The 23,433-nt window shown below is 42.7% G+C and overlaps 1 protein-coding gene across 2 annotated transcripts in view; it reads right to left on the bottom strand.

Moving 5' to 3' along the window:
* The window catches only part of LOC125456177 (uncharacterized), a 30,145-nt gene extending 15,132 nt beyond the window's left edge, over positions 1–15,013 (bottom strand). The window contains exon 1 of one of the 2 annotated variants that reach the window (XM_048539015.1): positions 14,908–15,013. In XM_048539015.1, the coding sequence (XP_048394972.1) occupies positions 14,908–14,970 (63 nt within the window). In that variant the 5' untranslated portion in view covers positions 14,971–15,013. The remainder of the gene's footprint in view (positions 1–14,907) is intronic. The other variant, XM_048539023.1, reaches the window with a different exon arrangement.
* Between the last annotated feature and the right edge of the window lie 8,420 nt (positions 15,014–23,433).

The following is a 23,433-nucleotide window of genomic DNA, read 5'->3' on the forward strand; positions in this document are numbered from 1 at the left end:
CTGCCAAACAGACAAGGCAACAGAAGTACACCACCCACATGTACACCAAGAACAAGAAGGTAGAGATATTTGACATCACCACCAGCAATAACAAGTTTCTCCTGGGATCACAGTTGAAGGTGGTACCACCACGCGAAAATCAATCGTCAACTTATCTGACCACACCCTTCAACTGGACCAGATCAAAGTTCTCAGCCGAGGATTCAGTTTCTGCCCCACCACAAAAATGAACCCCATTGGTCTATGGCTGACAGAGAGGAACTCATCAGACAAGTGAGACTCCAGGAATTCTTCCAAGATGTCAACAGTGAGCCCAAAGAGACAACTAATGAACTGGATCACTTGAGAGATCCATGTGGGAGTTGGCAAAGGATTCAAATTGGTCCTGTCCAGAAGACCATTGCCTGGGGTTTGATAGATATTGTCAGCCAACAGAGAATGCATAAACACCAGGTTTATCTGCCACATTCCACTCTTCACCTTCAAACAGCTGCCAAACCTTAAACAGGTCATTGTTCACAGCAAGCTACCCAGCGTTCAGGACATTGACCATGATGCTATACAACACTGTCATGGTAACCTCTGCAAGACGTGTCAGATCATCGACATGGACACTACCGTCACACTTGGGAACACCACCCACCACCTGCACAGCAGATAGTCATGTGACTCGGCCAACGTTGTCTATCTCATATACTGCAGGCAAGGATGCCCTGAGGCATGATACGTTGGCCAGACCATGCAGACGCTACAACAACAGATGAATGGACACTGCGCAACAATCGCCAGGCAAGGATGTTCCCTCCCACTCAAGGAACACTTCGGGGGTGAAGGATCTTCGGATAAACATCCTCCAAGGCGGACTTCGGGATACACAACAACGCAGAGTTGCTGAGCAGAGGCTGATAGCCAAGTTCTGCATCCATGAAGACAGCCTCAACAAGGATCTTGGGTTCATGTCGCACTACAGATGACCCACCATACTGTACATTCTCTCTCTCTCTCTCTCTCTCACACACACACACACACACACACACACACACACACACACACACACACACACACACTCTCTCTCTCGCCCCTCATTCATGCTCTCTCTCCCCACACTCTCCCTCTCTCTCACTCTCTCACACACACTCACACATACCCAAACACACACACTCTCTCTCTCCCCCCTCATTCATTCTCTCCCCACACTCTCCCTCTCTCTCACACACACACACATGCACACACATACATGCACACACACACACACACACACACACACACACACACACACGCACACTCATGCACAGATGCACACATGCACACACACACACACACACTCACTCACATGCACACTCACAGATACCCACACTCTCTCTCTCTTCCCCCTCATTCATTCTCTCCCCACACTCTCCCTCTCTCTCACACACACACACATGCACACACATACATGCACACACACACACACACACACACACACACACACACACGCACACTCATGCACAGATGCACACATGCACACACACACACACACACTCACTCACATGCACACTCACAGATACCCACACTCTCTCTCTCTTCCCCCTCATTCATTCTCTCCCCACACTCTCCCTCTCTCTCACACACACACACATGCACACACATACACAAGCGCACACACACACACTTCTCTCTCACACACACACACACACACACACACACACACACACACATGCACACACACACACATGCACATGTGAATCTATTGGGTGAATTTGTACTTGCAGATACATTTTATATTGTTCAAAAAGCACAGAATTTATAAGCAGTCGGTCCATATGCCATTTTATAAATTCCTACTTTAGAAATAAAACCATTCTGAATTGAAACTAAAACACAGGCAGATTTGAAACGTGGTCTCACACCTAACACGCATTGTCTGAGATAGTGGGAACTGCAGATGCTGGAGAATCCAAGATAATAAAGTGTGATGCTGGATGAACACAGCAGGCCAAGCAGCATCTCAGGAGCACAAAAGCTGACGTTTCGGGCCTAGACCCGTCATCAGAGAGAGGGATGGGGTGAGGGTTCTGGAATAAATAGGGAGAGAGGGAGAGGCGGACCAAAGATGGAGAAAACAAGATAGGTGGAGAGGAGAGTATAGGTGGGGAGGTAGGGAGGGGTTAGGTCAGCCCAGGGAAGACGGACAGGTCAAGTACGTGGGATGAGGTTAGTAGGTGGGAAATGGAGGTGCGGCTTGGGGTGGAAGGAAGGGATGGGTGAGAGGAAGAACAGGTTAGGGAGGCAGGGACAGGCTGGGCTGGTTTTGGGATGCAGTGGGTGGAGGGGAAGAGCTGGGCTGGTTGTGTGATGCAGTGGGGGGAGGGGACGAACTGAGCAGGTTTTGGGATGCGTTGGGGGAAGGGGAGATTTTGAAGCTGGTGAAGTCCACATTGATACCATTGGGCTGCAGGGTTCCCAAGCGGAATATGAGTTGCTGTTCCTGCAACCTGCGGGTGGCATTGTCTGAGATAATGGGAACTGCAGATGCTGACCTTCTTTACACTGATAAAACTTTTAGCTCTCTCAGGATAGTGACTTGAAAGGAATTCGGGAATTTACATGTACATATTAATCAATTAAAACCTTCTAATTGAATAGAGATTTAACATGATCTTAGGTTTGAAAAGTACATCCGCATCAATGGTGAGAACCTTTTATGAATTCTGTGTCTGATACTAACCTCGTTCACTAACATCTGAAGAAGGACTGAGGCTCCGAAGGCATGTGTTTTCAAATAAACCTGTGGGACTATAACCTGGTGTCATGTGATTTCTAACTTTAAATGTACTTAATGATGGAGCATCCCCAATACCCGACAGTAGGTTCATAAACCTCCGAATGAAGGAAAATCTCTTCAGATCATGCTTAAATGATCATCTTTCTATAATGTGTCAGAGATCCCATCTTCTAGCTTCCCCAGAGAGGGATTCAATATCTACCCTGGCAGATCTTGTTTGAATGAGATCAACTCTAATTCTTCTAATCTCCAGATATACATAGAATACATAGAACATTACAGCACAGTACAGGCCCTTCGGCCCTCGATGTTGTGCCGACCTGTCATACCCATCTCAAGCCCATCTAACCTACACTATTCCATGTACGTGTATATGCTTATCCAATGACAACTTAAATGTACCTAAAGTTGGCGAATCTACTACCGTTGCAGGCAAAGCTTTCCATTCCCTTACTACTCTCTGAGTAAAGATCTAGCCCCAGTTTACTCAGCATCTCATCATAGAACAGCCAGGGATTAATTTAAGGAACATTCACTGTATTGTCTCTATAGTACAAATATCCATTGTAACTATGGAGACCAAAACTCTGCAGAATATACCAAGCATGATTTCACCAAAACTATGTAATTGTAGCAAGATTTCCCTACTCTCTTACTCCAATTCCCGTGCAATATAGGCAAGGATTCTCATTGCATGTACTTGCATGCTAATTTTCTGTATTCCTTGCATGACTACCTCAAATTCTTTCTGAACATCAACATTCAGAAATATTACACCTTTTAAAAATGCTGTTTTTCTATCAAAGTGAATACTCACATTTTAAACACTATCTGTACGTAATTGTCTAATCACTTAATCATCTATATTCTTTCTTCAACTTCCATGTCTCATCTTCACTGAGTACAATTCCGGCTAGCTTTGCATCATCAGAACACTTAGGTATGCAACTCTCAGTATCTTTGCCCAAGTCATATTATAGATTGAAATAGCTGAGACCCCACACTAATCATTACAGCCTTTCCACTAATTACATTGTTTCAACTTGCAAATGCTTTATGTATCCCAATTCTCTGTCTTATGTCCATTAAGCAGTATTCTACACACGCCGCTATATCATATCCAACTCCATTAGCTATTATCTTGCGTAATAATACCTTGTGAGGAACCTTATCAAATTACATTTTAGAAACACTACTTCCACTGGCTTCTCTTTCTAGATTACGAGTTACAGCCTCAAAAATGTCTACTCACTCTGTCCCACATGATTTCTCCTTTTCGCACTTTGTAGGGTGCAGTGATGCAGGTTGGAGGGAGTGGAGGAATCCAGGTGGAGTGGTGATGACCTGGTGGTATTACCACTGGAGTAGTGTCCCAGGGACCCACGCTGAAATCCCATATGGCAGGAGTGCAGAGATTAACTAGGGGCATACTGTGGCTCAGTGATTCAGTGGTTGGCACTACTGCCTCATAGCACCAGGGACCTGGGTTTGATTCCACCCTCAGGCGACTGCCTGTGTGGAGTTTGCAGGTTCTCCATGTGTCAGCTTGGGTTTCCTTTGGGTGCTCCAGTTTTCTCCCAAAATCCAAACATCTGCAGTTTAGGTGGATTGGCCATGTTAAATTGCCCATTGTTTCCAGGATTGTTTAGGATGGGGGCTTGGAGGGTGTTGTTGCTGGTGTTAGCTATGGGAAATGTAGGGTTACAGGGTTAGGGTCTGTGGGTGAGTCTGGGTGGGACGCTCTCCCAAGCGTTTGTGTGGACTCAATGGGCTGAATGGCCTGCTGCCACATTATAAGGATTCTATGATCCATTGGTTGCAGAATTGTTCAGAGCCTTGACAATCTCACCATACCAACATCTGGGGGCTGGTTCCAAATCTAAGAGAGGTGTCTGATGTCTAGTCAAACAATAGCCTGATATGGTCATACTCATGGAATCATACTTTACAATATACCATGCATAACTATTGCTGGGTATGTCCTGTCCCACTGATTCAGCAATGTGGTGTATAATCAGTGGGGAGTTGCTCTGGGAATCCAATATTGATTCGGGACTCTGTGTATTCTTGTGGCAACAGGTCAAATATGGGCAAGGAAATCTCCTGTTGATTAGTAATGTACTGCCCCTCCTTGGCTGATGAATCAGTACTCCTCTATGTTGAGACCCACTTGAAGGAAGCACTGAGAGTGGCAAAGACACAAAGTGTACTCTGGGTGGGGGATTACAATGTCCATCAATAAGGGTGGTTTAGCTCTACCAATACAGGCCAAACTGATTAAGTCTTAAAGCACATAATTGCTAGACTGGGTCTGTGGCAGGTGGTGAGGGAACAAAGAAGTGAGAAGAACGTACTTGAAATCATTCTTCCCAATCTACCTGCCACAGATACATACCACTCAGTGGTATACGTGCCTATTGCACAGTTCTTGTGGAGACAAAGTCTCTTCTTCATATTGAGGATCATGCTCTGTGGCAGTATCACCCTGCTAAATGGAATAGACTTCAAACTGGCACAAAACCTGAGCATCCATGAGGTACTGTGGGCTATCAGCAGCAGCAGAAACATACTCCAGTACACCCCACAATCTCATTTTGTCTGTTCTACAATTGTGATTAAGCCAGGGGATCCGCACTGGTTTAATGACAGTGCAGGAGGACATGCCTGGAATAGCACCAGATATACCCAAAAATAAGATGTTAACTTGGTGGGACTATCAAACAGGACTACCTGTGTGACAAACACAAGAACAGTAAGTGATATACAGAGCTAAGAAATTCCATAACCAATGGAATAAATCTAAGCTCTTCACTCCTTGCCACTCCTGCAGCAAGCAGTTCTGGTACACCTTAACCAGGGGTATTTACCCAATAATGTGGAAGATTGCCCAAGTATGTCCTGTACACATAAAGCAGGGCAAATCCAACCCGACCAATTACCGCCCCATCAGTCTCCTCGCGATCATCAGTAAAGTGATGGAAGGTGTTCATCAACAGTGCTATCAAGCAGCACCTGCTCAGTAATAACCTGCTCAGTGACACCCAGTTTGGGTTTCGCCAGCTCCTGACCTCATTCCAGCCTTGGTTCAAACACAGACAAAAGTGCTGAATTCCAGAGGTGAGTTGAGAGTGACAGCCCTTGAGATCAAGGCTGCATTCACCTGAGTGTGGCATCAAGGAGCCCAAACAAATATGGAATCAATGAGAATCAGGGGAAATTCTCCTGGCTGATTGAAGTCATACCCGACACATAGGACGATAGTTGTGGTTGTTGGAGGTCAGTCATCTCAGCTCTGGGAAATCTCTGCAGGAGTTCCTCAAGTTAGAGTCCTAGGTCTAACCACCTTCAGCTGCTTCAGAAATGACCACTCCACCCTAACCCTGCATAAGGTCAAAAGTGGAATGTTTGCTGATCATTGAACAATGTTCAGTACTATTCATGACTCTTCAAGTACTGAAGCAGTCCATGTTCAACTGCAACAAGATTTGGACAATATCCAAGTTGGGCTAAAAAGCGACAAGTAACATTAGCACCGCAGAAATGTCAGGCAATGACCATCTCCAATAATAGAGAATCTAGCCAATATCCTTTGCCATTGGATGACATTAACATCATTGAATCCCTCTTTATCAACACCTTAGAAAACCTTCAAACGGTTGAAAACATTCACCATTATTCAACAACAGTAAACATAAAGGAAAACCAAACCAAATAAAGCTGTGTATACTTCTGCCAACATATAGGGACTGTTTGCTTTTCGATCAACAATAAATATATGGTCAATTAATAATCACTGCAGCCAGATCACATCAACTGGAACTGACTGTTAAGTAAGCCCTGATTAGCCTGTAATACCCAATGCTGTACAGTTCTATCACACTGAAAGCGATGTTCCTCCTGCTTAATGTCCTCATTTCCCTCCTCCTGCTCTCAGAGCTCTTCAGCCTTCATTACGGCCTGAGTTAGTTGGGCAGGCCACAGCATGGTAACATTAATGTGGCACATTGTGTCTGGCTGAACTACAAAGACCCCCAGACTTATACTGGCATCAGGATCTCGCCCTCAGGAGGATTATTGTCTTCAAGGGTTCCAGTTGAAGGCTGGGCTGCATTATAGATGTGCTTCGCTTACTCATGGGGCTGTATAATAGAGTCATCAGCAATGGCTACATTGTGTTGCAGACTGTATCAGTAACAATTTTGATATATTTGTGAGGGTTGAAGGTTATGTGATCCCACACAGGTCCCCAGTGGAACTTTGGGAGTATCCAATTACATCGCAGTTAAGTGCAGCTATCAGCTTGGTAGCCACAGGGTAGGACAGCCACCCACTTGTCAGATCACAGGTCCCACTGAGACAGTTGGCATAGTGCTGTGAAATTGTACTGAGACACCCTCAGTCAGTGGCGACACTCTACCTTGTTCATTTGGGAGGAAATGGCATCAAGAACAATAGACTCTGGTCCTCCTATAGCTCCCCCCACATCCTGAAAGAACATTCATCAATTGATTTTTTCACACAGAGGCAGTTTGCCATCTACTGGCAATTGCTTCACATCCTGGGCTTGTGGGCGCATGTGTTTCTCCTCCATTTCTCTGCACCATTGAAACACTGCACTCTGCAGTAATGATAGCCACTGCTGGGGCTGAATCCTGTGCTAACAATTGCAGTGAAGCTGTGCGGAAAATATCAGAAAAAGAACTGGTTCTCACTCACAGATGGAACTCTAACAAGGTGGAACCATGGAATGCCTGACTATCTAACAACCCATTCTACGTAACTTCATAAAACTAAGCTTCGACTTTCTTGGCTTCAACTAACGCCTTCAGGTTTTAACCAAACACTTCCAGTCTGGAATTTTAGAACGAAACTCCTGAAACAATTGCAATCTATTTATTCACAATTGTAAACTATCTCCTTTCTTCAGGAGAAATAGTTTTACACATCTGGCTTCAATCAGGGTTTCTGAAAACCTGAGCTGAAAGCTTTCCTCAAACCAAAGTTGTTTCCACTGAGCCAAAAAGCACACAAATCCAGATCCTTCTAATTGAAGCCAACGTGCTGTATTGTTACTTTGTTTGCTCATTAAAAACTCTCCAGATTTAAACAAATTCCCATTAGTCCCAAAAACTGTCTTTGTCGCGCATTTGAAAATGAAATAGTTTCAGAAAGCTTTACATGTTAATAATTAAACCCTTTCAGATACACAGACCTAAACCTATATGTCGTGAGTTCAAATTCCAAACTTAAATTTTATAACTTAATACATTTTCAAATCACACAACTTACATCACACCAGTAGGATCTTTCACCTGTATGCAACTGTTATCCTTTGAGGTTCTAGTTTGCCTCCATCACCACCAGATATTCATTGGTTCCATTGTTTAAACATGGCTCATCATCCTGAACATTGGCTTGCAGTAAGTCACCAAAAAGCAGAAACGACACCCTTCCCGAGTCTCAAATGACCCTGCTACCCTTCATTACTCAAGATTAGATACTCAATAGGTTTTTCCTTAGATGTATTGATGATATATTGTCCCAGAAAGTTGCCACCAAGGCATTTTATAACTTACGTTTCAGATTCATTTGCCACTTTGAATTGCCCAGCCTATATTAATTTAGTGTCTCCCACCATTATTGTAAGCATTTGTTGCAAATACCAATTATTTCTTACATAATGGCCTGCCCAATGACGTATCAACTGTCGGGGGTGACTATAAAACACTTACATGGTGTCTTCTGATATTTGCCCTTTCTCATCTGCATGCAAACTGGTTCTACTTCTGGATCTTCTGAGCAAAGGTCCTTTCGAACTGAGATCCTTATATCATCCTCATTTTCCACGCTGCCTGCCTTTTTGAAATATAGCGTATGTTGGAATATCGATATCAAAACCCTGGTTGCCTGGAAAAAAATGGGCTGCAATTTCATTGCTATATGATGACAGGTGGGCATGCAAGGTTTGTGCCACCGGTCAACAAGCTAGTTTCTGGTACCATCCTGTACCCAGGTGACCTTTCCAGAGGTGAGATGGTTGTCAAATGGCTCTGCTTCCACATTAGTAGCTGAGCTCATTTTGCATGTAAATACTAATACATCTGCAGAGAGACTGCTTCCAGACAGTGGAGCCCCGCTTCTCTCTCCTACTTAAAGTCTGCAGCTTTTTCTAAACTGGAGTACTTCAATATTTTCTTTGGGATGTGACCATCTAAGCACTAATTTACCAATTTAGAAAAATGATAAGTTGCTGGTTGACTGTTTCCCACAGAGGCTGTGTTTATGATTCCAAAATGACACCGACATTGAAGTCTTGATCGAAGACTGAAAATCCTGCTCCATGTCTCCAAAATGATGATTAAATCTGGACACTTTAACTCTTTTTGTGCTGCTGTTTTAGCAATTTTATTATGAATGCCTAGTGCATTGAGATAAGCAGGCTCTAATTTTAACCCTGGTTTGGCAACAACCTTTGCATGTATCTTAACATTGGACTTTCTGACAATTCCTGTCCCTCTCTATTTCTCTTTATCCACGTCATGACCCTGATCTCTTGCATCTGGTTTTCTCTTTAAATTCCAATTTTCTATTCACCTGACCCCACTCTCCCTGAAGACTTTCTAGTTTCAAGTGTGCTGTCAACAATTCTATTTATGCAATTCACCAGGATGATGATCCTAGTCCAGCTTTTGTGGGGCCTATTCCGTTCCCTCCCCAGTACTAGTGTCACTCATTGTCAATTGTTACATTTTTTGAGCCACCTGTTTAATGTTGCAGTCAAATTGATCCTCTGACAATTTGTGCCTGGCTCAGGTTGAAATCCAGAAAGTGTGACTGTTGACGTTCTGCTTACTAAGTTAGAGCTCAATTTCTCAAACTCCTTCCACAGACCTACATTCTTAGCCTTCCCTTTGCTACTGGTTTCCAAATGTACCTCAACGCCTGGATTCTCCTCCTTCCAACCAAACTAATTGTATGTTTAGATAGGTAAAAATGGACCTTGATCCAGAACACTTACAATAGGTTGTTTGTGGGCCACTTTGTGAGTGCATTCCCCCATGTTTCTGTTAATAATGTCATGATCCCAGATGATGGTAGTACTGGTCCCCCATCCACATCCCAAAACGAGCCCAGCTTGTCCCCACCTTCCTAGCCTGTCCTTCCTCTCACCTATCCCCTCCTCCTACCTCAAGCCCCACCCCCAGCTATTACCTACTAGCCTCATCCTGCCCCTTGACCTGTCCGTCCTCCCTGAGCTGGCCTATCCCCTCCCTAATTCCCCACCTACACTCACCTTTACTGGCTCCAAACCCAGCTGTTAGACCTGTCTGTCTCCTCTCCACCTATCTTTTCCTTTATCCATCTTCTACCGGCCTCCTCCTTTCTCCCTATTTATTTCAGAATCCCCTTCCCCTCCCCCATTTCTGAAGAGGGGTCTAGGCCCAAAACGTCAGCTTTCCTGCTCCTCTGATGCTGCTTGGCCTGCTGTGTTCATCCAGATCTAAACCTTGTTATCCCAGAATGAAATTTGGCTTAATAGATCATTTGTAAATAAAATGAGATGGCCATTTACACAAACCTCAGACAAGCTTGCAGATTTCCTTTAATGATAAAAAAATGGTTTTTGCAAAAAAGATATAGAATGAAACAAACCAAGCTGTATTAATATCAAGCACAGACTAAAACTTGTTGTGAACTTTTTATTTCTCTATTTTCTAATGTATTTCCACAATCGGCAGTGCTGGACTTTTCTTTATTTGTTGATTTATTTTTGTCCAGTGAAATTGTACTGAAGATTCTGTGCTTAGGTACCTTTGTACGAAAGATGGCACCGGAAATGGCGACCAGTCAACTTTTCACTGCCCTCATCTACGTACGTGTGACAATAACTCTCACCCAACTCAAATCTCTTAGAACACACAGCAAAACAAAGCTTCATCTTTTCCCTAACACAGAACTTACAGGAAGCCTTTGGAACTCCTTGCTACAGAAAGCAGTGGGCTGGAGCCCTTGTCTATGTTTAAGAGTGAGATAGTTTCTTGATCAGTGGGGGAATCAAAGATTATAGGACAACTGCGGAAAAATGGATGTGAGGCACGTCAGATCAGGATATCCTCTTGAATGGCAGAACAGGCTTGAAAGGCTGAGCAGACTACTCCTGCTCCTACTTCTTACGGTGACAAATCCACAGAAATTGCCTTTCTATTATCAAATCTTTAGTTTTGACTTGACTGTTTCTCCCAGGTCAGTGTTGTAAATTGTGAAGACTTCTTACATCCATTCTCAAGAAATCAAAACCTTAGGCTTTTTCAGCTTATAAATAATCTGCAGATTCCTAATCAAGAACTTCTGGCCTGAAAGTTTCACAAGGTAAGCTTTTACACCAGGGTAATTGTTTTATATTCATTGTCAATAAAATTTCATATCTTCATGGCCAGTCAGGCCAGGTCGCCTCCTAAACAGCCCTAGAAACAAACAGTGCTCAGATTTCTAAGCTAAAACCATCCTTGACTACTCTTAATAGAAAACAAGCTAATGCCTTTCAATGTTTACGCCTTCTTGTCAATCCCAACTCCAGGGTTTTACAGACACCTGCTTTCTGACACACACTAGGTTGACTTTTGGGTCCAGAAGGACACTCCGGTCTTTTATTTAAACACTTTGCAAAAGTAACAATATCAGTATGCCATTAGTTTGAAATCCAAACCGCCAACATGATATTAATATATAAGATTACGGATATTTCAGCACAGTTGGCCAAACTGCGGTGTTGTGAGAGGCCTGTACAATTAATCTCAGTCATCTTTGACTGCAATGGGCAGTAACTGTCTGGGTGAGATAGGTTCAAAGTGATGCGGAATTGGTGAAAGGGCCCTTATATGTTGTGGATTGAGGGATTACACGGGTGATAGGGTTCCTGCTCCTGACTGTTATCTGACAATACTTGCTGGAAAGTTTATTTGTGTAGGTGCCAGATGAAAATTGGATCATGAGGTTGAACTGCTTGCTAAAACGCACAGTTAAGGCTCACAGATGAAGAAAGGGCACTTGGGTAAAGTTTCTGTAGGACAGCTTCGATGTGAGTTGGAAACTTCAGGAGAGTTGGGGAGAAAATTATAGTGGAAAAAAGAAATAAAAGTCTGACAAGTAAAATTAAAAATCAACCCACTAAAAGTTTATATAAGTATTTAGCCGCCAGGAAACAGATGGCCATTCCCACAGGCAATGTCTGAAGGGACTCCAAGTTTGTCTTGACGTGGCATTGAGTCAGGATAGTCACAGGCTCAGTGAACAGTGAAGAGTTTTGCTGATGTTGTCATGGTTACCTGAATTCAACTTACTGCATTTCCAACGAAAAATGACTATCATGGAATTTGTTGTTTAAAACCCCATGTGCCCATAATGTCAAAATATATTCCTTTGAATTTTGAGGCTCAATTAGCCAAACATACCAAACAATCGAGAACTTCCCAATTATAGCATTCATTAGGCAAATAAATTAATTTCTGCCATATTACATTTTAATTTTATTGTAGGAAGTAGATGTATAGTAGAAAGACCGAATATTATAAACATTTTAACTGAGCATAATCAGGAAAAGTAGAAGATGTTTTTAAATGGAATTCTTCTCCCCGTTAATTGTAGTCTAATTGGCCCTTGATCTTGAGTGTGTTTTCATGAGCATCTGTATTTGTTTCTATGTGTGTGCATGAATGTGTGTGGCTCAGGTAATAGTTGGGGGAATGGCAGAGGTGATGAGGGGATGTGATGAGGGAGAATTCCAGCTTTAATCTTTAATACTCTTGTGATGTCTCTGTGCAAAATACTCTGAAAACTGACAACATATGTAATCCAGGCAAACATCTTGAATTATTTAGGAGTCACACAGTACCATAATTTCACATCAATGCTTGCCTCAACAGAAAACATTGATAAAATGAGCTTTTGTCAATAAAATTTCATTTGTGATGAATTACAGCGACAACAAAATTTGTTCATTTCATACTTACACCAACAACTGTTCATTCTTGCTTATTGCTGTTTGTGGGGAACTGCTCTAAGTAAGATGGTTATCACATTTACCCAATTATCTTTGGTAAATTCAAAATAATTCTTTGGCCCAGATTTTGCAGACAGCGATGAACATTGAGCAACAGCCTTCAATAGACTTGCTCTTGGATGTACTTTCTTTGGACTTGTGCACTCAAACTTACTGTCAGTCAACCATTCAAAAACTCAGCACCCTCTACAATTAATTTGGGATGTGTGTGAACAAAGGCAAGCAACTGTGCCTCTTGTTTATCAATCAGAGCAAAAATTGTCAGTGGGCTATCCAAAGTATGAACCAGAGAAATGTGAATAGAATTTTACCTCAATGAAAAATTTGGCCCACAATCAAAACAGCAAGATGTACGATTAAGGGAGGAAGGAAGATAGAGTAAGAAAAGGATTTTCATAAATTGGACTTTTTAATTTTTAAAGGTCTTCAATAAACAATGAAAAGGAAGCAGGCGCTACACTTGTTAAATTTAATTTTCAAACCCAGATTGAATATATGGTATGGATTAAGACCACCTTGCTATTGGTAGAATACTGTTGCTGAAAAGAACGCAAATTAATCTTTCTAACATGTTTGATTCATATTGATGAGTCAAATACAGCAACTTTGCACTGTTTAAATCTTGTGTCAGATGGCAGGCTAGCAAGAGTCAAGTTCTAGCATTTGGACTGCAATGTCTTTAGCTTTTAACAACTCATGTGGTCACTAATTGGGCACTGTCCAATTCACACTAATACCATTGAATACTGGTTAGTTTATTATTTTTATTGTGAAATGCAACCAGTTGGAATGCATATGACGTGCAATGCAGTATGCTAAGAGATATAGTAGCGTGCAATATAATTTCTATATTCCTCCTTTATAACACATAAAATGAGATAACTATTGTATGGAAAGTTCTTCATTATATCGATAATCATGTTCTTCTATTACATTTTGGATCTGTGAGGAATTTCAGGCTCCTATTGTTCTTAAAGGGGAAGCAGTTACAGTCAAACCCAGGACTAACCGAAGGTTTAAAATAACAAGGAACTATTTAACCACAATGGAAGTCTATGTAACAATGTATTAGGAAAGTACCTTTCTGGAACCTATTTAATATCAATGAAGGCAATCTAGAACAAAAAATCTACCGCATACCGTATTTTAACAAAGGAGACCCTGATTAATATGTTCATTTAATTCATTAAAAATGAGTGAAAATGGAAGTAATAATGAAAATTAAAGCAAAATTCCAAATTGGAGCATTCTAAGATGTTGTGGAAATAGCACTTCCATTTTTGTCACCCATTGTCAATATTTCTGGCTGCAGAATAATTCCCCTGTTGCTATGTCCTGATAATTTACTCTGTACTGTGAAGAGTATGCAATTTTCAATTCTCATTCAGCAGGCAATCTTATTATCTCCTTTAGTGATTGATAATTTTGCATCACTTAACCCTTAGTTGTCAACGACTTGTGGTGTGGATGAAACCTTGTATTTTACATGAAATTTGCATCCTGTGCTCTTTCCATTCATTTTATGAAAAATGAAGATGAATGCATATATGAGTAACTTATGATGCAGTTCAGCGCCTGTTTAATAATGTGTTGAAAAGCTAAAGGAGACTCTTCACAGATTATAGATTCTACTTCAGCACTCCATAATCTCCTGATGGTAAGTTCTAAATATGCTTCATGGTCCCAAAGCAAGCACGTAAAACCTTAGGATAGCACCCTTTAGTTTAATTGAATGATTATTCCAACCTGTAATTGCATATTAAATCATTGTAGAATGGGGTAGATTTGAATAGATTTTTGGTTTTGGAGGTGCTGGGAAATCTATGAATTGCATCTAGTAGAACTGGAATGAAACCAGAATTAGCCACAACCAGTATTGTCAGAGTAGTTATATTGTTGATATAGTAGTTAAAAGAGAAAAAAAGGCTTTTAATAGTCGGATCTGTGCCCAAAGTTGGTTTCAGTAACAACAGAACAGTCCCTAAAAGTTGATCCACCCAATTCCAGAATGCAGAACTCTGTACAACTGCTGAAGACTGAATTTTGCATTCACTAATGAAGAGAACATAAGAAAGTGACTTACCAGCAATATCTCTAACCAAGTGTAGTTTATCACCCAGAATGAGTAGAATATTATTCTGAACATTCTTCCCTGTTTCCTGGGGCTATCAGCGATGACTGAGACAATAAACCTAATGTATCTGTGGAGGCTGCGGCACTTGTGGGAAGCTTATATTTTTTACTCAGTGTGAGAAAAGGAACTTTGGAATGAAGCACTGTGGGTGGAATGACACATGGTTGGCAGGGACTTGTAGGAAAATCCAGAGGGCGGGACATTATTCAAAGTAGACTTAATGAAATACAGAAAGACAATTGAATGCGAGAAACAGGGTACTATGGGGAATCACCAACAGGTAAATTAACCTGAAGACCTAACGAGGTGTATACTTCCTGAACAGTAGAAAATTATGTTCCAATTTAAAAAACATGCTAAACTGCGTGGTACAGTGTACTTCTACAAAGTATGTAAACTCCCAATCTCAGCTGCAGTCTCAAGGGAAGCAGTTGACTGGAGGCCAGGAACTTCACCATAGCCAAGCTTTTCCCTGTTTGTGCCTCAAGAACAAGTTTAATAGACATCTGGGAATTTGTAGTCAATCCAATGACCCTACAGGGAGCTGGTGTCTGGTGTAAAGGATCTGAAAGAGCAGGTTAAAAGAGATTAAGTTAAAATTGGATCAATTATATTAATACTTTTAAATGTTTTATCATTTGAAACAACTGGATAGGTGGAAATTTTAACACACAGACTGCGAAACAATTTCGAATTTCTAAAGGTTCAATAGTTTTGGGAGTCCATCCCTGAATTAAATTGAATGGGATTGTTGTGGGATTTTCTCAGAAATTTGGTAGGCCATGCTCCAGGATACGACTGTGGACAGCATTCATCCTGCCTTTTCTCAATTGTAGCTTGACCGTCCCCCTACCCAGAAACCTGCGTCTCACCTACTTTGAGGAACACCTTACTCTTGACATCATTGCCCTTCTTTTATTTGCAACAGACACTCAAGCTCCTTTTGCCAGATACCCAGGCTCTTGCCTACCCAATCCCACCACCAGACAACCGCATCTCACCCCACTTTGACATCCTGCCTCTACTGCCCAGACGAGCTGCCTCTCAACCCCAGACACCCAGTGTCTCCCTCAGATATGCCGCTTCTCACCCCCAGACATACAGTGTCTTCTCCAGACACTCAGCCTCTCCCCACCAGGCACTCTGCCTCTCACAGCCCCAGGCAGCCTGCCTCTCACTGCCCAGACACCCAGCTCGTCCCCTCCAAACATCCTGCCTCTCAACATCCAGACACTAGCCTCTTCCCCCAGAGATCTAGCCTCTCCCTCACACACAACCATATATCCACGCACAACCCCCAACCCAGAAACCCAGTCTCTGTCTTCCCAGATTCTGTGCCTCCATCCCCAGACACCTGCCCCTTTGGACTGCCTCCACTCAATTTCAATCAATGAGTATTCAAAAGTATTCCACCAAGAAAAGCAGTCAGTTGTTACTCATTGCAATGCGTCCTGCACCTTGCCTGCTGCGTGCCGCTTATGGAGAGTCAAGATTCTGAAGACACATTCTGCTCACAGAGAACGTATTTGGGACAGGGTGTTCATTTCTGGTGAGCCCGCCCTTTAGTGAAAATGCATGAGATTTAAATACACGCAAAAGGGCTTGCTAATGCTCACTGTCAGGAAGTGTGACATGCCTTTAAAATTCGGAGAAGTTTACGGCCATAAGATCATAAGATTTAGGAGCAAAATTAGGCCATTTGGCCCATTGAGTCTGCTTCAATATTCAATCATAACTGATACGTTTCTCAGCCCTATCCTCCTGCCTTCACCCTTGATGCGCTGAATAATCAAGAACCTATTATTCTCTGCCTTAAAAACATTCAATGACTTGGCCTCCACAGCCCTCTGTGCCAATGTTCCACAGATTCACTACCCTCTGGCTGAGGAAATTCCTTCTCATCACAGTTCTAAAGGGTCAACCCTTCATGCTGAGGCTGTGTCCTCAGGTCCTGGTCTGTCATACGAACGGAAATGAATTCTCCACATCCACTCTGCCCAGGCCTCTCTGTATTCCGTAAGTTCCGATCAGATCCCTCCTCAATCTCCTAAACCCCATTGTGTGCAGACCCCGAGTCCTGTACTGCTCCTCATAAGGCAAGCCCTCCATCCCTGGGATCATTCTTGTGAACCTCCTCTGGACTCCCTCCAAGGTCAGCATACATACAGGCCGCGAAACTGCTCACCATATGCCCATTCCGAGCATGTTCCAGGGCCTGGTTCTGGCACCGTTAATTATAGAATCGGAGGTGGCAGCAACAGGAGGAGGAGATTGGAGGCAGTAACATCTGTAACATTAGCACCCAGCTCCTCCTGAGACTCCAGGCTGTGTCTTGGCCCGGGTGCCTGCATGAAGATAAGATTTGAAAAAGGCTTTAACATCCGGTCATTCCTCTTGGCTTTGTCTCCTTTATTTTTGCTGTTCTTTTTCTATTCCAGTTTTGTAATCAAGTGTGTGACCAAGATGGCACCGGCAAGTGGTGATTCCATTCTAACGGCAGTGGTGTGGTGAAGGAGCACTTAGCAAGAAGGCCAGTAACGTTGGACACTTCCTTTATTTCTTAATTTTTCTGCCTTTATATTCTATATTTTGGTTTATTTTTCTTTGTTTTAAGATTGTGCAAGCGAGTGTCAATGCTAGACAATACTTTTCACTGTATTTTTTAACAAGATACACATGACAATAAACATATAAATCAAAACAACAAATCTGGTCTGCCTAGAGCCTTATCCAAACTAGGCAGTACATTCCTGCTCTCGTATTCTAGCTCTCTTGAAATGAATGCTAACATTGTAATTGTCTTCCTAACTGCCAACCAAACCTGTATGTTAACCTTTAGAGAACCCTGAACCATGTCTCCCAAGTACCTTTGTGCTTCAGATTTCCAAAACTTTTTCCCATTTTGGAAATAGTCTACACCTCTGTGCTTCCTACGAAAATGCATAGGTTAACATTTTACCACATTGTATTCTATCTGCCACATCTTTCCCCACCCTCCTTGCCTGTCCAAGTTATCTGTCGGCCTCCCCTCTTCCTCAATACTATTCCTCCCTCCACCAATCTTTGTGCCATCTGCAAATTTAGCTACGATGATCTCAGCTTTGAATTTAGACTGTTAATGTATTACATCAATATTTATGGTCCCAACTTCATTAGTTATCGGCTTCCACCCTGAAAAAGGCCCCTTTATCCCCAGCCTTTGCCTTCTGCCAATCAGTCAATCCTCTATCCAAGCCAGTACTTTGCCCCAAAGCCATGGGCTCTTTTCTTATTTAGCTATCTCCGGTGCAGTACCATGTCAAAGGTCTTCTGGAAATCCAAATAAGCCACTTCCACTGGCTTTCCTGTGTCTAGTTTTCTCATTACTTCCTCAAGGAATTCTACAGATTGTTAAGAATGACCTCCCCTTGACAAAGCCATGCTGCCTCAGCCCTATTTTACCATGCACTTCCAAGTACTCCACAATCTTATTCTTAATAAGGGGTTCTAAAACCTACTAATGACCGAGGTCAGGCTAACTGGCCATAGTTTCCTGTTTTCTGCCTCCCTCCCTTCTTAAATAGGATTGTTACATGAGCCATTTGCCAGGCCCCTGTGTCCCTCCCTGATTCTAGTGATTCCTGAAAGACCACAACCAATGCCTTTACAATCTCTACTGCGATCTCTTTCAGATCCCTGGACTATGGTCCATCTGGTCCAGGTGACTTATCCACCTTCAGACCCTTCCAATTTTCATTCCGATCTCAAGATTTTTGGCCTCTCGTATTGTTAAATTCCCCTTCTTGCCTTGCTTTCCACTCCTCGGAAGCAGCACAAAATCATGCTCATATTCTATAAATGAGAGTCAAACCTTTCAGGAGTGAATCAGAAAGTACTCATTGATGCAAATGACAGTAGAGGTTCATAACTCTCTTCTACAAACAGCAACCAATATATGATAAACTTCTAATTTTAAAACTGAAATTGATCATTTTTTATTGTGAGGTTTAAAGTTATCAAGGGATATGAGGCAATGGCAGGTTTCTGGATTTAGGTCACAGATCACTATGATCTCATTGAGAGGCGGGCCAGGATTAAATAGTCTACTGCTGTTCCTATGTTTCAAAGTGAGCGTAGCTGATGCCTCAGCTTTACCTTTACAAAGATCAAATGGTAAAAAATAAACATTACCATTGGAGAACTGCAGTGTTACCAGCATAAATGAATATTTGTCAATTGTGTTGCAAAGAAAATTGATACAATTTGGAGAAAAGGTCCATGAAGACAAGATGAGAACAGACTGTATGCAGATTCCAACTTTCAACTGTCCATCCACAGGGCAAGGGTATTGCATCAATTAATAATTCTCTGATTTGGTGAAAAGAATGGTCATGAAGGACCAGCGCGGTATCTTGCAAGATTGTACGCTCAGATATAGCCTGTCATTTTTTGTACAAGGAGAGATATTAGGTTCACGAAGCTTTGTCATCGACATAGAATTTATACTGTGTGTCATATTTGGTAGCAGGTGCATCTAAACACAATGTGTGAAAAGGGGTTGTGCACGCAGTTTTCAACCAGCAGCAGTATGTAAAGTAGAGATAACAAAGTGTGGAGCTGGATGAACACAGCATGCCAAGCAGCATCTAGGCAGGTTATGGTATCAATTCCTGTGAGCCACTGAAATGGTGTCGGCCCTTTAATTTTCTAATGCCTTGCTGTAACTCCAGCCTTAACCATATATAGTTGAACACAATGTACAACATTGTGAAGCATTCCGCACTAAGAAACATTAAATGAATCATGAGCCACTTACAGGTTAGTTTCTATCACAATTACAAGTCTGCTTGGAATTTTTTCTACCTGGTTAATGTCTTGTTAGTCAGCAGGTGTCTCACTGGAGCTGATGTACTGCCTGCTATTTTAATTATTGTGTTGGTACAAGTTGCTGCCATACAGGAATGGATCCAGTAGACCTACCTTCTGGCATCAAATATGATTGGAAAAATGAAGAAAATTCACACATACAGTGCAAGCTCCTAGAAGAGGAAGGAGGAAAGGGACAACGGCTCTCTGTAGGGTACTCTATCTGTGATGAGGTCTTATGAAGCAATGTGTTTACCTTAAATTTTGAGCTTGAGATGACATTGTGTCAACTAGAAAGGCTGTGGCTAAAGGACACCAATTGTTGTGGCTGTAAAAGCAATTTTAATACTGGTCAATGAGCATATTGGCTGCTACTGTCAAGGACAGTGTGGCTCTTAACTTTCATGCTTTTTCTAAATTGCTTGTAAGAGACATGAACAAAATCCAGAAGTCAGTCAAACACTGCATTGTGAAAGAAGTCTCTGACCCCTTACATATGCAGAGATGAATTTAATGATCCTTCAAGAGCTGGCTGGAAGGTGGCCTATATAATGGGTATTGGTGAGGTTATGGATTGAGCAGTAGATGAACGTGGTGGTGAAGCTGGCATATATCATTTGAAGATGAGCTCATTTATTTTGGCAATTTATGTGAGATTGTTAAACCTTTCCCTGCACTGCATCCAGGCTTTTGGACCAGGACTCATGACTTTGACATATGCTGTTATTTCTTGCCACTGATTGGTAAGCCTCTCCTTCTCTCTCCTCCTATTCCTCCTGTTTCACCAAGACCTCCAGTGCAGTGATATGGAAATGTTTAGTTCATATACTCCCATATGTTTTGCCGTTACTAAAAGGATCAGAGCACAGACTCAGTCAGATGACTGCCATCTACTTCCCACAATGTACCTCCCTGTAGGAGGTGCAGACTGCCTTTATGTAGTGAGTGCACCGTAAATAGAAATAATGTAAAGCAGCAGGCAGCACCAATGTACTGCATTACCTGAAGCACAATATGAGTTGGTCATGAGTTAATTGTATATGCCAAACCCCATGCTTGTTTTGGGATTTGCCAATTTCAGTCCACACTGTTGACTCAATCCTGAATTAGTTGAGCAGTTAGGCTTTTATAAATTGGCTGTGGGGATTGGCGTACAACCCATCTTTCACTGTTAAATTTACAGTCCAAGTGCGGAAGCACAATCTGCACTTCATTTTAAATTTGCTGACTTGGAACTATAAGTATATTTCACACTGACTGGTGGTTTCACTGAGATTTACCACAACCTGCATAGATGCTTACTGGATGTCATCTACCCTGGTGTCAGTCAGCTCGATGACTGCCTGGTTGAGAAAATTCTGCAGAGTATGACAAGAGCTTTTTGTTTGCTATCTCGCTTTCAGCACCCCAGACATGTTTTTTTTGTGAATCCAACTTATCTGCACTGTTTTGCATGGCTCAAATGATATTCTCCACATCTGAATGTATTTTACCAAGTCTATTTAAAGAAATCTTATTAATCGTCGGCTTCACTGTGGTTGCACGGAACGAGACATTTGAAGGCATTTTGTCCAATGACATATTGGTTGTATTAAAGTGCTTGAATTTGGAGTGTATCAAGGAGACTTTGAAGTTGTCATAAACTGCGGCCTTCTTTCTGCTGTGGTGATCACATTGAAATTAATTGCAGCAGTTAACACCATTGCTGTTAAATGTATACTGGAGCTAGGCATTCAAGACATTCTCTGCACAAGTGACAAACCCCTAGATGGGCAGCAGATTCCATCCCCTATTCCCATTCCTCCGCCTCCGCCGCATCTGCTCCCAGGATGAGGCATTCCACTCCCGCACATCCCAGATGTCCAAGTTCTTCAAGGACCGTAACTTTCCCCCTGCAGTGGTCGCGAACGCCCTTGACCGCGTCTCCCGCATTTCCCGCAACACATCCCTCACATCCCGCCCCCGACACAACCGCGCAAAGAGGATCCCCCTCATTCTCACACACCACCCCACCAACTTCCCGATACAACGCATCATCCTCCGACACTTCCGCCATCTACAATCCGACCCCACCACCCAAGACATTTTTCCATCCCCACCCTTGTATGCCTTCCAGAGAGACCACTCTCTGTGTGACTCCCTTGTTCGCACCACACTCCCCTCCAACCCCACCACACCCGGCATCTTCCCCTGCAACCGCAGGAAGTGCTACACTTGCCCCCACACTTCCTCCCTCATCCCCATCCCAGGCCCCAAGATGACTTTCCATATTAAGCAGATGTTCACCTGCACATCTACTGTATACATTGTACCCGGTGTGGCTTCCTCTACATTGGGGAAACCAAGTGGAGGCTTGGGGACCGCTTTGTAGAACACCTCTGCTCGGTTCACAATAAACAACTGCACCTCCCAGTCGCGAACCATTTTAACTCCCCCTCCCATTCTTTAGATGACATGTCCATCATGGGCCTCCTGCAGTGCCACAATGATGCCACCCAAAGGTTGCAGGAACAACAACTCATATTCCGCTTGGGAACCCTGCAGCCCAATGGTATCAATGTGGACTTCACCAGCTTCAAAATCTCCCCTTCCCCCACCAAATCCCAAAACCAGCTCAGTTCGTTCCCTCCCCCCACTGCATCACACAACCAGCCCAGCTCAACCCCTCCCCCACTGCATCCCTAAACTAGCCCAGCCTGTCTCTGCCTCCCTAACCTGTTCTTCCTCTCACCCATCCCTTCCTCCCACCTCAAGCCGCACCTCCATTTCCTACCTACTAACCTTATCCCACCTCCTTGACCTGTCCGTCTTCCCTGGATTGACCTATCCTCTCCCTACCTCCCCACCTGCACTCTCCTCTCCACCTATCTTCTTTTCTCTCCATCTTCGGTCCACCTCCCCCTCTCTCCCTATTTATTCCAGAACCCTCTCCCCATCCCCCTCTCTGATGAAGGGTCTAGGCCCAAAACGTCAGCTTTTGTGCTCCTGAGATGCTGCTTGGCCTGCTGTGTTCATCCAGCTTCACACTTTATTATCCTCAATCAAACAGAATTTAGTTTTGTATTGACGACAACTGAACATTTGGAGACCTCATGGTAATTTTATTCGGGTAATATTGAAATAGGTTTGACAGTATGACACTATGAAATGGATGATAATGAAGCTGTAGCCATTTTTACATGTCTCTTGATCTGAAGTCAACTCTCTGACAATTAGCTTACATTGCAGAAATGAGGCTGAGGCTGTTAGTGTGACATGAGCTCGCTGTGCAATTGGTCTCAAATTACTCAATCTGTAAATTAATGGAGGAAATGGTATGTTTGTTTTAGCTGGTTTAGTGCTGTACTAAAATAATGGGAAGAATAATTTGAATTTAGACCACTTATTGCTTAAATTACAACTTTGCCAACCTAATTTTCTATCCTACATTTAGAAATCAGTTACTGCACTTTTACTTGTCTGTACCTTTACTGCAATGGAAATGATTGTAGAACAGTTGTCGTGCTGTATTCATTTACATCAGACACTACAGAAACTGAGCATGTGCAAGTAACATGTTTATATTACTGGTGAAATCCAGATTATGATTGAAACCCACCAAATTTCAGCAGTGAATGTTTTAACCCACCA

Source organism: Stegostoma tigrinum, chromosome 1 (genome assembly GCF_030684315.1).
Source record: "Stegostoma tigrinum isolate sSteTig4 chromosome 1, sSteTig4.hap1, whole genome shotgun sequence".
Classification (NCBI taxonomy): domain Eukaryota; kingdom Metazoa; phylum Chordata; class Chondrichthyes; order Orectolobiformes; family Stegostomatidae; genus Stegostoma; species Stegostoma tigrinum.